Source organism: Peromyscus californicus, unplaced genomic scaffold (assembly GCF_007827085.1).
Source record: "Peromyscus californicus insignis strain IS unplaced genomic scaffold, ASM782708v3 Scaffold_21__1_contigs__length_65335640, whole genome shotgun sequence".
NCBI lineage: Eukaryota > Metazoa > Chordata > Mammalia > Rodentia > Cricetidae > Peromyscus > Peromyscus californicus.
The window spans coordinates 1,883,191-1,899,403 of record NW_026294514.1 but is presented as its reverse complement, the minus strand read 5'-3'; the positions used below and the strand labels follow the sequence as shown (position 1 = coordinate 1,899,403).

The window sequence follows — 16,213 nt, the reverse complement described above, 5'->3', positions numbered from 1 at the left end:
ATGTGGTTAGCGTGTGGTGTGTGTGAAGTGCATGCCACATGTATATCTGGTTAGCCTGTGACTCATCCACTAGCAAGGATCAGGTTCAGTTCATGTACTTCTAGACATGAAAAGCTGTACCTTTCGTCTCAGACATGACGGTGAGAGTGGGGTTCACGCCTTGGTAAAGATGAGCAGAGGAAGGAGTTATTTTTGTGGGTCTTTTATGTGATAGTTAATGCAGGTTCATCAGTTCTAATAAATGTTACCACTGCCAGTAAGTTGATAATTCAGAACTTAATTCATGTGTAGGGGAGGGGAAATTTCTTATTAATCCTTTCCTCGGTTTTGCTTTGAACTTAAGGTTGATTAAAAATTATGGCTGGAGAGGTGGCTCAGTGGCTAAGAGTGTGTGCTCTTCTTGCGGAGGGCTCTAGTTCAGCTCTCAGGCTGCTCACAACCCCATGTAACTCCAGCCCTGGGAGTCAGATCCCCTCTAGTGGCCTCTGTGGGCACTGCACTCATAGCTCCCTACACCCCAGTAAACACACAATTACTTCTTAAAAAGCCTTAAAACATCAGAGAACAACTTGTTGTCCAAAGGGACATAAGATTAATGGATCAGGCTATGAGCAACGCTCAATGGTACAACTGATTTTTCAGTTTAGTATGGTGGCATTTCAAAAGACGTGAAGATGAATGAACTAGTAGTTCTACTACTAGGTAAATATGTAAAAAAACTGAACATCACAGAAGGAATGAAGTGCTAATGCAAGCTCTCACACGGACGACAACGGTCATGCTTGAAAATGTACGACAGGCTCACCTGTTGGCCTGGTCTCCAGCCAGGGAAACAATCTAGATGACAGGATCAAGGGGCCTGAAACTAACTTCATCCATGAACTAATTCACCAATTAACAGCTGAATGGCAGGGTCGATGAGGCCCAGCTGGAGGGAAGTTACTTGAGGTGTCTTTGAAGGGTGTATCTTGTCCCACACCCTCCTCAGCCAAGCTCTTCTACTTCACCACAGTTCTGTGGCAAGGGACCCAGCTGGCTATGGACACAGTGAGTCTAAACAAAGTCTTCCATCCTTTCAACCATGCTACAAGGAGGAACGTTAGGTGAAACAAGCCAGCTGCAAGAGCTCACACTGCATGACTCCATCGAGATGAACGGTTCACAAGTGGCAAATTTGTCAAGTTAGATTATTGTTGCCCAGCAGGCAGGGTGTGGAGGTTGGAAGAACTGGGTGGGTTTTTTTTTTTTGGTGGGGGTGGGGAGATGAAATTGCTCAAAAGTTGGATTCCATGCTGGTATACAGTTCTATAAAAATACCAGATCTCATTGAATTGTTCACTTTACATGTGTGAGTGAGGAGTTACATCTCAGTATAATTGGTATTTAGTATTGATTAAAATATAGGCCATTTGTGCTTAATATAACACAATGCTACTGAACTGGGTGGCTTATACTTTGTCTTGAGTGGTAGAGACTGGGAAATTCAACTAAAAAGAATCAAGTCTGGTGTGCGAATAAATCAGTCACATCTAGCAAATCAATGAATTTTGGTGTCAAATTTAAAAGTAACAGCAGCAAAGCCATCTTTTCCTATGTTCAAATTAAAGACGAGGGTATAGGGGTAAATTACAGTCAGCTCTGTCACCTCACCTAGAAACAATACCTACCAAAAAATAAGGTTCCTCTATGACTCAAGAGAAACCTGGAATGATAAAGCATATACCCACAAATGTACAGCCTGACACAAATGGAGTTGGGCCAGTGATTTAGACTACTTGTTTTCCTCGCAGAGGACCAGGGTTTGATTCCTACCACCTTTATGATGGCACACAATCATGGGTAACTAGTTCCAGGGGCCTGATGCCTTGATCTGACTTTGGTAGGCACCAGGGAAGCCAGTGGTACACAGACATACATACAAGGAACACCTTCATACACATAAAGTAAAAAAATCGAAACACACACACAAACCTGACCAGACAGGGCCTATAAACCTACGGATGTGGGAGGCTGAGAGGAGTCTCAAGTTCAAAGCTGGCCTAAGCAACTTATTAAGACTCTAAACAAACAAGCAAATAAAAGACTTTTAATATTTTGTCTTAAGAATAAAATAACTTTAAAAAAATTTTTTGGAGTATTAACAGACAGTAAAAAGTTAAGTACAACATGTCTCTGTGTCGTGCATGGCCGTGGCCTACAGAGCAGCTAGCCAGCTGTAGTCTACTTTTCTGAACTTTCTCAGCTCTTTCTCTTCAGATTTTGACAGCTGATGTATAACATCTTCCCCCAGATCGGTGCTATTTGTTTCCTGGGCTTTTTCAGTAAAATCATCTTCTTCATCTGAGTCATCACTTTCTTTTTTTTCTTCCATATCTACATCATCAGGAATTTCTTCAGGACTTTGACAATAACAGAATAAAATGTAACACCATTAGAGAGTTCTTTTCATTTTTTTTTTATTATTAAGAGATTTTCTATTCATTTTACATACCAACCACAGATTCCCCTCTCCTCCCTCCTCCCGCCCCCAGCCTTCCCCCACAACCCACCCCACATTCCCACCTCCTCCAAGGCAAGGTCTCCCATGGGGAGTCAGCAGAGCCTGGTGAGCTTGAGCTGTTTAGGGGTCCCCTAACAGTGGGATCGGACCTGTCCCTAGTGCATGAGCCGGCTTTTTGGAGCCTAGTGCCTATGGTGAGACACTTTGCACAGCCTGGGTGCAGGGAGGAGAGGCCTGGACCTGCCTCAACTCAATGTACCATTAGATATTTCTAAATAAAAACTTTAAGACACTCACATTGAAATACCATATAGAGAAGGTAACTCAACTGAAAACACTGTGATGTGCATCCTTAAGGAGCATGGGCCATGAAAGAGCAAGTGAACTTATGAAACGTGTAACTCTCACCACGTCTTTAAGCATGTACAACACATCTTTCTCAGTTCATCACAAGTATTGAACTTAATAATCTTATGTCATTAGCCACATTTCAAAGCTAAGATACAAACACAGTGGACGACGTTTCCCAAACAACACAGAAGACAAACCTCTTGGAACTCTTACCTTTTAGTCTCTTTAGACAGCAGCAAGGAGTTCACAAACAGAGAGCACAGGAAAGAAGCTGAGGGCAGTACGTGGGCCGGGGTGTGGAGAAGCTGGAGGCACACGGAGAGGCAGACTTGGTTAGAAAGATCATCCTTCAGCACAGTGTTACTTCACTTCCTAATACCCTTTATTCTAAATGCCAAGGCAAACACAAAAGGCTTCCCTGGAGAAAACCAAGCCAAAGGAAACAGTCCTTCCAGTTCCTCACACCTGTGCAGCCCCCACTGCTCACCCAGGTCCAGGAGAGAATCACCCCACCAAGGTACCAAGCTTGTCTGGACACTGGATGAGTCAAACGCTACTTGAGACAGTTTACCTGCAGCTCAGGTGCTCACTGTGTCTACCGTTTTGCGCGGTCTGCTGAACTGATCACTTACCTCGTTAATTGCAGGTATGTTCTCCGTTACAGGGAGCTGTACCAGCTCACTCTCCGAAGTGTCACTCAACCTTGCATCCTGCTGTTGCCTGTGTTTCCCCAATATAGAAGAAAATGGGGTTGTTGGCAGACTTTCTTCTGCCAGCAGCTGCGTGGATGCAAAAGGAAAAGAAAATATTTCAATAAAAAGGTGGAACTTCTTTGACATAACAGGTAAGTGCCACTGAACTGTAAAATGGCTCTGGTGAAGCGTTAGAAATCACTCAGTTACTCTCATGTCACAAAGCAACCAACACCTCGGGTCCCACTTTCTACATGGGAAAGCTAACCACAGACACTGATGAGGGAACCATGGCTTCCTTGCTGGGGGTGTATAAAGATCACAGTGGGCACACACTCCCAAGGGCACAGAGTGGGGAAAGGCCACATGGTGACATCCTGGAAGTAAAGCCAACAAAGCAAGATTCTAAGACAGCTGTGAGAAAAACAACGGGTGTGTGTGTGTGTGTGTGTGTGTGTGTGTGTGTGTGTGTGTGCGCGCGCGCGCGCGCTGTTGTTGATAAACATGAAATAACAAAACAGACACAAAACCCAGGGCAGTTGGGGGTGTGTTGGAGATGGAGTAAGCACTTCCCGAGTCAGTTCCCTGTTCAAAGCTCTCCACGGAGCTCCATATCGCATGCAGAGTAAAGATGGCTGTAGTCAGCAAGGCTGACTTAAAAGTGTGAGACATACCTCACTCACCCGCCCCTGATCTCAACCCTCTCCACTTTCTAAAGTACTCACACTTCACTGACTTGGTACCTGTTGTTTAGCATCTGTATCTTCACAGACAAAGCTGTTTTGCTAACACATCCCAATTGTCTACAATAGTCCCTGGCATACTGATGATCAACAAATGAAAATTAGTGAATAAATTCAACGATTTTTCAGAAGAAATTAAGCAAGCTATGGCTACACAATCAAAGATGAAGAATGGCCCTGGATGTCTGGCAACATCAGAAGCCATACAATCTTAAGCCACCATCTTCAAAATGGTTTTCAGTTTACATTTACAGACAACGAGTCAATCAAGTAGCAGAGAATAAAGAAAACTGCCCAAACTACAAGGTCCTAACCCCTGCTTCAACAGAACAGGCTTCACCAAAGCAAAGGAGTGACCAAAGAGAGAGCAGTTCTCTGGGATATAATGTCCCCTAGGATGACCACTGTGGAGCAGATTCACAGAGAAATTAGTCTAGACTGAAGTAAGGTATAGGTTTGTGAAAATGGTTATCATAACTTGAAAGAATATCTATGTGTCTGAAAATTTTGAAAGAATTAATTTAATTTGCATAAATGCTGGAGTAGAATAAGAACAACAAAACAAAAAAATAAGCAAATTACAAAAAAAGGAGACAATCATTAATTCCAGGAGGGGGAAAAAGCTGATCACAAACATAAAGACAGTATGTGGACTATTTGGCTATGAATATATTTATATCTTAAGATAATATAAATTTTCAGCTTTAAGAACTTCAATAAATTCAACAGATAACTAAGTCCATAATCCATAATCTAAGCATGTTCTTAGAGATATGAAGTACAAGCAAGTAAACAGAACTTTAACCGCAATAACAGAAGGTTCTGTAATGATGAGGATCAAAGTCCCTTAATGTTCATGGGGGGCTGTTTCAGAACACAGTGCAGACAACAGAACCCAAGGTCCTCAGTGGAGTGGGCTGGAGTATCATTTAATTATGAGCTCAGCACTTCCACTCATCTACTCTGGCATGTTCCACCTCATCCCAATATTCTTGACCTATCATTGGTTATTCAGCCAATTCCATTTCACAATTAGACATGGCAGGCCACTGACTGTCCATTTAACACACAAGATTATACTTCTCTCCAGTACTCTAGACTGCAGCAGAGCACTATAGTGTCAAAACAGGACACCAGTTCACAGGTATGCACTTTACAATTCCTTCTTACAGTCCAGCTAGCTACTGTTGTCACAGCCGAATGTAAAAGCGAACTTTCTCCACACGGACAGCAGTGAATGCCTACCTGTTTGCTTGTTGGTGTGAGTTTCTCTTCTGGAGACTTTGTACTGAATGTTAATAAACACTGAAAAGACAGGTCAGTTAATGCAGGAAAATGAATACTATGAGGTACAAATTAAATAAGATGACACGGGTCCTAAAATGTCAAATTTTCATTCAGATATTTAAATCTGCTCACAGAAAAGCTATAAAAGATTTAAATTCGATTAAAAGGTCCGGTGAGAGTTACAAGACTATGTTTTGAGAGGCATGTGAGACCTGGTAACAAAATAAAAGCCTCCAGTTTCTTCAACTCAAATCAAATCGTAAAATTAGGAGAAAATGCTAATAAATGCAACAAAGTAATTTTGGTGCTTTTCTTGTGTCAGAGTTAACACAAAGCCTCGCAGATGTGGGGTAAAGGGCTAGGACAACTGCTTTCATAGCACCGCTGTATTGACATTTGACTACTTCTTTTGGGAAATAAACATTTAATGAGAGTCCTACCTAGAAACAAACTTTCTAAAAGTATGTCTATAAACTGGTCACACTTTTCTGAGGGAGTCAATTACCTGTGATTTAGTTAGGAAGTAAAACTGGGACCTGTTCAGCCACTGGTGAGCTTCCGAGGTGAATGATTCAGGGATATCTCGTGGGACAAACACTCCCCACTGGACTTCCTCTCTGGAGACATTCTTTTGAATATACAATGGCCGCGGCTCGCTGGGTTTAAATACAAACACTAAAGGGGAAAACAGGAACATGATGGCATTTAACCTGTGGAGTTGGTTCTAGCCTCAGGCTGCAGGATCACACTCGTCCTGTACCCAGCCCACCAGGTAAATGCATTGCTTAGGATTGTTTCAAATCTCTTGTTGTTTCTGTTTAATCTACTGAGTGCCTGCTATGTACCAAACAGGGTAGGAACGAGGGCTAGAATCTGAAAAAGAAAAGGAATTCTGTTCCAGAGACCAGGGGCATCTATAGAAGAGATACCAGAATACTGCCCAGTATCAGAAGAAAGATGCAGACACTGTCTCAGAAGCAGACCAAGTCCAGTTAGACATCCAAAGGAAGATTTTGAAGGCTGAGTGGGACCTGGCCTGTGGAAACGTCAGGGGAACACTCCTAGCACTAAGTGTGAAAGCAGACATTAGAGGTGTTGGGCAAGAGAGGAAGGGCAGGGCCCCAGGCAAAGAGCTGCACATGAATTTCTGATTCAAGGAGTGTGCATCAGCTTATACTAAAGACATTAAAAAGAGAATTTAGGAAACAGGCCTCACGCTATCAGAGCATGGTTAGTACTTACGATCTGAGCCCGCTGCAGACTGAGACACCGCAGCAACGTGGTCTGAGTAAGGGTCGGGTTCCAAAACTCTAATGTTTAACTTCGCACTCCACTGCACTGTGGGAAAGGATACACTTCTGAGAACAGGTTCACCAAAAGCTCTTAAGTCTTTACAATGGGTGTTCTTCATCTTTCTTGGGACCGCCCCGCACATTATTCTTCTATGGAAGGAGTTTATGCTTTCCATAACAATAGACACACTCTGAAATTTTCTGTGGAGGGGTTCAGTGAAGTGTGCAGGAGAAAGCAGAGCTGCAAAACGAACTTCAGGTCCTTCCACACACTGTGACAGTTAGGCTCATTAAGATTCATGGAAGTTGCTTTTCTACTCTAACTGTGGGTGAAAGAGACCACCACCATACACAGTCATGATGAAATAACATCATACTTTCCCTACAAGAAAATCAGTAAAATGCCACCAAAGTCTAATTTTTCAGGAGTACTCTGACAGACTATCAAATCTTACACTGTCTGGGATTCTACATACAACCAACAGAGCTATTCCTCAACTTCTGAAAATGAACATGCAGTCCTGTACTCTGAGCACACTAGGCACAAGTGCCTTATTGTTTACAGTATGCTGCTATCTACTTACTACCAGCCCACTGATTCAAAACTTTTGGTCAAGTGAAAAATTACATATTGTGGTAAAGACATGAAAATAGGATACTTCCTAACCTGTACCTGGAGGAGGACATGAATGTCTGGGCTCCAGGCTGTATAGTCCTGCTCACTCGGCCATAGCACCCAGGGGCACATCTCATACCTCTCTCCAACCCACCAAAGTCCCAGAGACCGGGAGCAGCCTCCCCACACCCCCAAACATCCCTGATGCATCAGTGATCACCAGAGAAACAGGCTCCACCTGCATCTGGAGGAGGAGTGAGCCCGTCACAGGCCCACTTGCAGCAAGTGGAGGAAGAGACGGGTAGACTACAGTGTAAGAATACATTCAACAACATAAAGAGCAACCAGGCACCACCAGAAACCAGTAGTTCTATAACAGCAAGACCTGAACACCCCAGTATAGAAGAAGCAGAAGAAAACAACCTTAAAAATAACTTTATGAAGATGACAGAGGTCCCCAAAAGGAAATGAAATACTCCCTTAAAGAAGTAGAGGAGAAAACAAACAAAAAACTGGAAGAAATCAATAAATCCCTTAAAGAAAGCCAAGAAAGTCAGGAAAAGATCAAGCAGATGAAGGAACAGTTCAAGCCTTGAAAATTGAAATAGAGGCAATAAAGAAAACACAAACTAAGGGAATTCTGGAAATGAAAAATCTGGGAAAACGAACAGGAACTACAGATGCAAGCACAACCAACAGAATACAAGAGATGGGCGTTGAAGATACAATAGAGGAAATAGATTCATTGGTCAAAGAAAATATTAAATCCAACAAATTCTTAATGAAAAACATCCAGAAAATCTGGGACACCATGAAAAGACCAAACCTAAGAATAGGGATAGAAGAAGAATTCTAGTTCAAAGGCACAGAAAATATATTCAACAAAATCATGGAAGAAAACTTCCCCAACCTAAAGAAGGATATGCCTATGAAAGTACAAGAAGCTTACAGAACACCAAATAGACTAGACCAAAAAAAAGTTCCCTCGCCATATAATTATCAAAACATTAAACATATAGAATAAAGAAAGAATATTAAGAGCTGCAAAGGAAAAAGGCCAAGTAACATATCAGAATTACACCTAACTTCTCAATGGAGACTTTGAAAGCCAGAAGGTCCTGGAAAAAGATGTTCTGCAGACACTAAGAGACCTCGGATGCCAGCCCAGACTACTATACCCAGCAAAACTTTCAATCATCATAGACAGAGAAAACAAGATATCCCATGACAAAACCAGATTCAAACAATAACTGTCCACAAATCTTGCCCTCCAGAAAAGTACTAGAAGGAAAACTCCAACCCAAAGAAGTTAGCTGCACCTATGAAAGCATAGCCAATAGATAACCTCACACCAACAAACCCCAAAGTAGGGAAACACATAAACATTACCACCACCAACAATAAAACCAAAAATAACAGGAATTAACAATCACTGGTCATTAATATCTCTTAGTATCAATGGACTCAATTTGCCTATAAAAAGACACAGGCTAACCGAATGGGTGTGAAAACAGGATCCATCCTTCTGCTGTATACCAGAAACACACCTCCCCCTCAAAGACAGATATTACCTCAGAGTAAAGGGTTCAGAAAAGATTTTCCAATGAAATGAACCTAAGAAACAAGCTGGTATAACTATCTTAATATCTAACAAAATAGAATTGAAACTAAAAATTAATCAAAAGAAATGGAGATGGACATTTCATACTTATCACAGGAAAAATCCATCAAGATGAAGTCACAATTCTGAACATCTATGCCCCAAATACAAGGACACCCACATTTGTAAAAGAAACATTATTAAAGCTTAAATCACACATCAAAACCCACACACTGATAGTGGGAGACTTCAACACCCCACTCTCACCACTGGACAGGTCTGCCAGACAGAAACTTAAAGAGAAATAAGGGAACTAATAGATGTTATGACTCAAATGGACTTAATAGACATCTATAGAACATTTCACCCAAACACAAAAGAATATACCTTCTTCACAACACCTCATGGAACCTTCTCTAAAACTGACCATATACTTGGTAACAAAGCAAATCTCAAAAGATACAATAACCCTCTGTATCTTATCATCATGCCTTAAAGTTAGAATTCAACAACACATGTTACAGAAAGTCTATAAACTCATGGAAATTGAACAATGCTCAATTGAATCACTACTGGGTCAAGGAAGAAATAAAAAAAGAAATTAAAGACTTTCTAGAATTTAATGAAAATGAATGGACAACATACCCAAACCTATGGGACACTATGAAATCAGTGCTAAGAGGAAAGTTCATAACACTAAGTGCCTATATAAAGAAGTTGGAGAAATCTCACACTAGCAACTTAACAGCACACCTGAAAGCTCTAGAACAAAAGAAGCAATCTCACCCAGGAGTAGATGACAGGAAATAAACTGAGGGCTGAAATCAATAAAATAGAAACAAAGAGAACAATACAAGGAATAATGAAACAAAGAGTCGGTTTTTTTTTTTGAGAAAATCAACAAGATAGACAAACCCTTATCTAAACTAACCAAAAGGCAGAGAGATAACATCCAAATTAACAAAAATCAGAAATGAAAAGGGTGACATAACAACTGACAATGAGGAAATCCAGAGAATCATCAGGTCATACTTCAAAAATCTGTACTCCACAAAATTGGAAAATCTAAAGGAAATGGATATTTTCTGGATAGGTACCACATACCAAAATTAAATCAAGACCAGATAAACAATTTAAATATACCTATGACCACTTAAGGAAATAGAAGCAGTCATTAAAGTCTCCCAACCAAAAAAAGCCCAGGGCCAGATGGTTTCACACAGAACTGTACCAGAATTTCAAAGAAGAGCTAATACCAATACTCCTCAAGTTGTTCCACACAATAGGAACAGAAGGAACATTGCCAAACTCTTTTTATGAGACTACAGTTACCCTGATATCCAAACCACACAAAGATGCAACTAAGAAAGAGAATTATAGACCAATCTCCCTCATAAACATTGATGCAAAAATACTCAATAATGGAGTAATTACATAATTACTCAGTGGTAAAAAGCAATGACATCATGAAATTTGTAGGCAAATAGATGGAACTAGAAATAATCATTCTGAGTGAGGTAACCCAGACCCAGAAAGAGAAGCATGGTATGTACTTATTCTTAAATGGCTATTAGATGCAAAGCAAAGGATAACCAGGCTACAATCCACAACCCTAAAGAAGCTGGGTAAAAAGGAGGACCCTAGAGGGACACACATGGAGGGGCCTAGGAAGGGAAACTAGTTAGGATCTCCTGAGTAAACTAGAGGGGCGGAGGAATAGAAGGGATAGAAGGATGGGGGATGGGATCAGGAGGGACTGAGATGGCAGAGTGGAGGGAGGGACGGAAAAGAGGTATCTTGGTAGAGGGAACAATTAGGAGAATACGGAGAAACCTGGTGCTGGGGAAATCCCCAGGACTACACAGGATGACACCAGCCAAGACTCCTAGCAATAGTGGAGAGGGTGCCTGATCTGGCCTTCTCCTGTAATCAGATTGGTGACTACCCTAATTATCATCATAGGAAGTACATCCAGTAACTGATGGAAGCAGATGCTGAGATCCACAACCAAGCACTGGGCTGATCTCCTAGACTTCAGTTGAAGAGAGGGAGGAGGGATCACAGGAGCAAATGAGGTCAAGATCATGATGGGGAAAACCAAGGAGACAGCTGACCTAAGCTGGTGGGAGCACATGGACTCAGGCTTGTCATCTGGGGAACATGTATGGGACTGAACTAGACCCTCTGAATGTGGGTGACAGTCATGTGGCTAGGGGAGCCCCTGGCAGTGGGACCAGGACCTATCCCAGTACGTGAAATGGCTTTTTGGAATATATTCCCTAGGGTGGGATACCTTGTTCAGCCTAGACACAGGGGCTTGGTCCTGCCTCAAGTTAGTATGCTAGACTTTGTTGACTCCCAAAGGGAGGGAGGCCTTACCCTCTCTGAGGAGTGGAGAGGAGGGTGGGGGTGAAAGTGGGAGAAGGGGAGGGAGGGGGAACTGGGATTGGTATGTAAAATGAAAAAACAAACACATTAAAAAAAAAAAGGAAATAGGATCCTTAATTCCTAAAACATCATAGTCTAACTGCAGTGTTCCACATGTGTTCTCCTACGTCACCTCAGAGTAAAGCGGCAGCTTACGTGAACAACTGAGCAGGTTCCAACAGCAGAGAATGTCATTCTCAGTTGTGCCGAGAAGGTACTTGGAGCATGTCATTCTTCCAAAGCACAGGTGCCTAGGTCAGAACCACACCAGGGTGAGCAGCAGGCAGCATGAGCACATTTACCTACAAACAACTGCAGGCTGTGCCCACAGGGTTTAGTTCTACTCGGTACAGACTTGCAAGCAGGCATGGGTTTTCCTTTTTGTGTCCCTAATTGTTCTGACGTCAATGGAAAAGGTGCTAAGGAAATACAAAGCGGTTATTTAGGTACTTGTATTTCTTCAGGAAACTTTGATGATCAACTCTCTTATATGCAGCATCATGGAGCAATCACCACAGAACACAGAACAATTTATGTAAAATATATGACAACAAAACCTTATGTTCTTTACCTACAGGAGGAAATCTGTACTCAGAATTTTAAAGTTTTACAAAGTAAATTCAAAATCAGACATATTTAAAATGAGATGAAATTAGTCACCTGTCAGAATTGTCCTCAGGTCTGGTTTGAGTCTAACATTATGTTTTTAATGGGAACACAGACTGGCACATCAGGATCAACCAAGGCTGGCATAGCTTTAATTGCTACATGACCCCCCCATTCAATTGTTTACTGTACTGAACAAAGCTGGATACGATAATTCAATGTTAATCCTAGTTTAAGAATGCTTGTAAACTGCTCATGTACTAACCAGTTTCAGTTTTCCAACGTTTTGATTAGCTTTTTACCCTATCCCCTGCAACCTACAGATTACTTCTACTGGGGAAACATACATTATTACTGAAGTTTAAAGGCTTACTTAAATTACAAAGCTACACATACTTTGGTAGCAATACAAACTAATTTACTTACCTGATTTTCCCAGCTCGTTGGCAAAATGTACATTTTAGTTCCCATGTTTCTGAATCCCATATTGTAACTATTTCTTCAAAACTAACTGCTAGTAAGGAGCCATCTTCAGAGAAACAGCAGTTGGTTGCTTGATACTTATGATAACTACCCACAAAGTCACAAGTCCAGCCAATGGCTTTTTCTGTGGAAAAACAAGCCATAACAAAAATGGCATAAATATTAATAAATAACATTAGAGACATATTATAAGTTGAAAAAGTTAAACAAGGGAAATAAAACATAACAAAAAGCAGATTCACCAGAACTGTGCTAAGTCAAAAGTGTTACTGTGATTTTCCCCTTCCTGGAGACCTTGACCTCCCTCTAGTGGAGAAGAGAAAGCCCCATCAGCAACAGCCCTTTGAGCTGACCAAACAGACACAATGTCATTCACTTCCCCAAGGCACGATCCTGGTGAAAGGGTATGTATATATTTAATATGAAAAAAGCTGTTGAAATTAAGCAATAGTTTATAGATTTTCAGAAAACACCTCAAAGAGGATATTGATGATGATACAAATATATCACTTCTTAAAGCTGTGTTAACTTACTATATATATCAGAGTCATCTGCCAACACCCACACTTTGAAGTGGCCGTCTCTGCTGGCTGTGACCAGTGTGGGTTTTTCATGGTTTTTTGCGTTATTGAAACAGAGAGCTGTGATGGGGTTATCATGTGGCATGGTGATCTTTGTGTTAAGAACAAACCTAGTAGAAGGAAAATCATAAATTTACTCTCAGAAAAACAGGGTAGGCTCTGTACATCACTCAATAACATCTTTAAAATGGGCAGGTGACGGATTGTCATCCACAATGGCAAAACTTCACACACTCTAACAATCACAGGACTAACATCACATGCATCTGGGGTGACTCAAATACTGATTATATACAGTGGCCAGCCTGTTGGTAAAAATGAACCTAACTCAAAACAAACCATGGCTGAAGGCTACTCCACCGGACTCTGCAGGCTAATGACACAGACTTAGAAGCCTGGTCTTTTCTAAAAACAGACACAAGAAAAAAAGAGGAAAAGAATGGCTCTGAAAGGATCCACTTACATTTATATTGTGAAAATATGGGATAAAAGTGACCTATTCAAACTGCCCCAGTCATGGACACTGCTTGCTCTGTGTCCTTAGAGAGCACCAGAGCAAGTACCTCCAAGAGTAAATGTTACAAGAGAGGACTAGGAAGGATCACTCAGTTCCGGGCTGCTTTTCTCATCTGGGAAATGTGTGGCGTGGGCTCAGATCACAATGTTTTTAGAAACTCATCAAGCCAGGAATGGTGGTGCATGCCATGAATCCCAGCACTTGGGAGGCAGAGACAGGCAAATCTGAGTTTGAACCAGCATGGTCTACATAGCAAGTTTAGGAATAGCCAGGGCTATGCAGAGAGATCCATTCTCCACCAAAAAAAAAAAAAAAAAAAAAAAAAGAAAAAAAGAAAAAAGGGGGGGGTGGGGGTGGGGGTGGGCTGGAACACAAAGACCCAACGAGCAGCTCTGCAAACAAGCACTGGGTTATTTACCTAACATGACACATGTCTATATTCCTACTTTGACAGTTAGGGACACATTTGGATTCTAATTCTGGATTTGCCTGGAATGTGTATTATGTTGTGGGGTTACAATTCTTTCTCATGTTTCATCTCTTCTGTGATGACATAGCATGACCTACATTACACCAATGCTTTCTTAAAACGGAAAGCTAAAATAAAGCTTTCTTATTAGACTAATACCCCAAGCCCCATTTCCCTGTGTCAAAATGAAACAACAAGACTTGACGGTTTTAGGTGTAAACAGAAGCTCAAATGGTGGTCACACAGTAGGATTACCCTTGTGTTTTCTTGCTATAGGTCCACAGCTTCATTTGCAGTTCAAGCTCAGTTTCATCTTCTTGTCGTTGTTCAACTGTTGCCAGGCAAGTGCCAGAGCAGTCAAAGGCAGCCTTTGTCAGTTCAATCTGGATTAGGCCGTCATCATTGATGTATTCTTGCTGTATGATATCTAACTGACAAGGTTAAAGAGCCCAATATGTTATTAATATAAGTACCTTTAATTTACAGTCATGCTTTTTTCTAAGGAAACTTCAAGTCTAAATTAAATTCTCTACCACTTTGAGAGTAAGAAAGTAAAAAAAGATAAGCAATGGTCTAAGTAGGCTAGCTTTTTATTTATGACTGATCTCTTTTTTTTTTTTTTTTTTTGGTTTTTTTTTTTGAGACAGGGTTTCTCTGTGTAGCTTTGCGCCTTTCCTGGAACTCGCTTTGTAGACCAGGCTGGCCTCGAACTCACAGAGATCCGCCTGCCTCTGCCTCCCAAGTGCTGGGATTAAAGGCGTGCGCCACCACCGCCCGGCTATGACTGATCTCTTAATCCCTTAAAATGGGTTGTCTTGTGTTTGCTAAGAAAATTAAGTGGTTGAACAGCTATAGATCCAAAATGTTTCAGATTTCATTCGATGTTTAGAATGTTTACATAGACATAGGAGGTATTTGGGGGCTAGGATCCAAGTCTACACATAAAATCCATTTGTTTTACGAGCACTTAAAATCTTCAGCCAGCCTGTGGGTAATTTTATATAATAGCATTGTACTGTGATATGTCTTCACATGAAGTCAGGCACGAGATTTTTTCTTTTGTAGTTTCAGGGAGGTACTCAGAATTTTTAGATCTGGGAACATTTAAGAGTTTGGATTTTGGCCAAGCATGGTAGCCCATGCCTTTAAGCCCAGCACCCAGGAGGCAGAGGCAGGTGGATCGCTGGGCTCAAGATCGGCCTGGTCTACAGAGTGAATTTCAGGACAGCCAGAGCTATACAGAGAAACCCTGTCTTGAAAAACAAAAACAAAATGAAAGACTTTGGATTTTGAGATTGGGGATGTTCAAACTGTATTAAGTACAGTAACTGCCCCTTCAGAAGATGTTTATAGGATATGGAAAGAAACAAAGAAAGAAAACGTTAGTTACTCTGGCAGTAATGTAAAAAGAGCACTGCACAAAGGTGGGATTGCATCTGTCAGGACAGGAGTGTTCTTGTTTAATCTGCACTGAACTTTAGCATGTGAGTGACAGTTTTACCACACAGCAGACCCCAAGCTGTACTGTCAATCCACACAGGCGCATTCCCTTTCACTGTGACTCAAAGCACACATGTGGGCAGCAACAACTGCACAGTAATTAGACACTATCAGCCATGTTCAAATACAAAAGCAAAGGATCAATACCAGGAGCTTACAAATAACCCCATGACCAGTAGTAAAAGACCTTTCACTCGTTTTAAAACTTAGCTATGAATCAAAATCTTACATTATATAACTGCTTATCACCCTGGAGAGAATAAAATTGCAGGTGACCAGGCTTTCCATTCAGAACTAAAGCTTTGGTTCTTGGGTCAATCATCAAGCCAGTAGATATACTCCTATCTGCAAGAGAAGCGACAGACAGTGATTAAACTGGGAGCAGCAGCCACTCATCAGGTGTAGTCCTACATCCCCTGGAGTCCACCGTACCTTTCACTAGGCCTTGAATTACTGCAGATGCATCGAGATTTCGGTGAATAACTGTTATCTCTATTAAAGCAAGGAGAAAAAGTCAGTGTTACTAGAAAATCAGGGCTTTATTTTACA

At 41.3% G+C, this 16,213-nt stretch overlaps 1 protein-coding gene across 1 annotated transcript in view; it reads right to left on the bottom strand.

Moving 5' to 3' along the window:
- Positions 1-2,066: 2,066 nt before the first annotated feature.
- The window catches only part of Wdr75 (WD repeat domain 75), a 28,867-nt gene continuing 14,720 nt past the window's right edge, over positions 2,067-16,213 (bottom strand). The window contains exons 10-21 of the mRNA XM_052749369.1: positions 16,097-16,156; positions 15,894-16,009; positions 14,420-14,595; positions 13,131-13,288; positions 12,541-12,721; positions 11,665-11,759; positions 6,816-6,911; positions 6,079-6,248; positions 5,532-5,591; positions 3,484-3,630; positions 3,065-3,156; positions 2,067-2,399 (exon numbers count right to left, since the gene is read on the bottom strand). Coding sequence (XP_052605329.1) covers positions 2,195-2,399; positions 3,065-3,156; positions 3,484-3,630; positions 5,532-5,591; positions 6,079-6,248; positions 6,816-6,911; positions 11,665-11,759; positions 12,541-12,721; positions 13,131-13,288; positions 14,420-14,595; positions 15,894-16,009; positions 16,097-16,156 — 1,556 coding nt within the window. The 3' untranslated portion in view covers positions 2,067-2,194. The remainder of the gene's footprint in view (positions 2,400-3,064; positions 3,157-3,483; positions 3,631-5,531; positions 5,592-6,078; positions 6,249-6,815; positions 6,912-11,664; positions 11,760-12,540; positions 12,722-13,130; positions 13,289-14,419; positions 14,596-15,893; positions 16,010-16,096; positions 16,157-16,213) is intronic.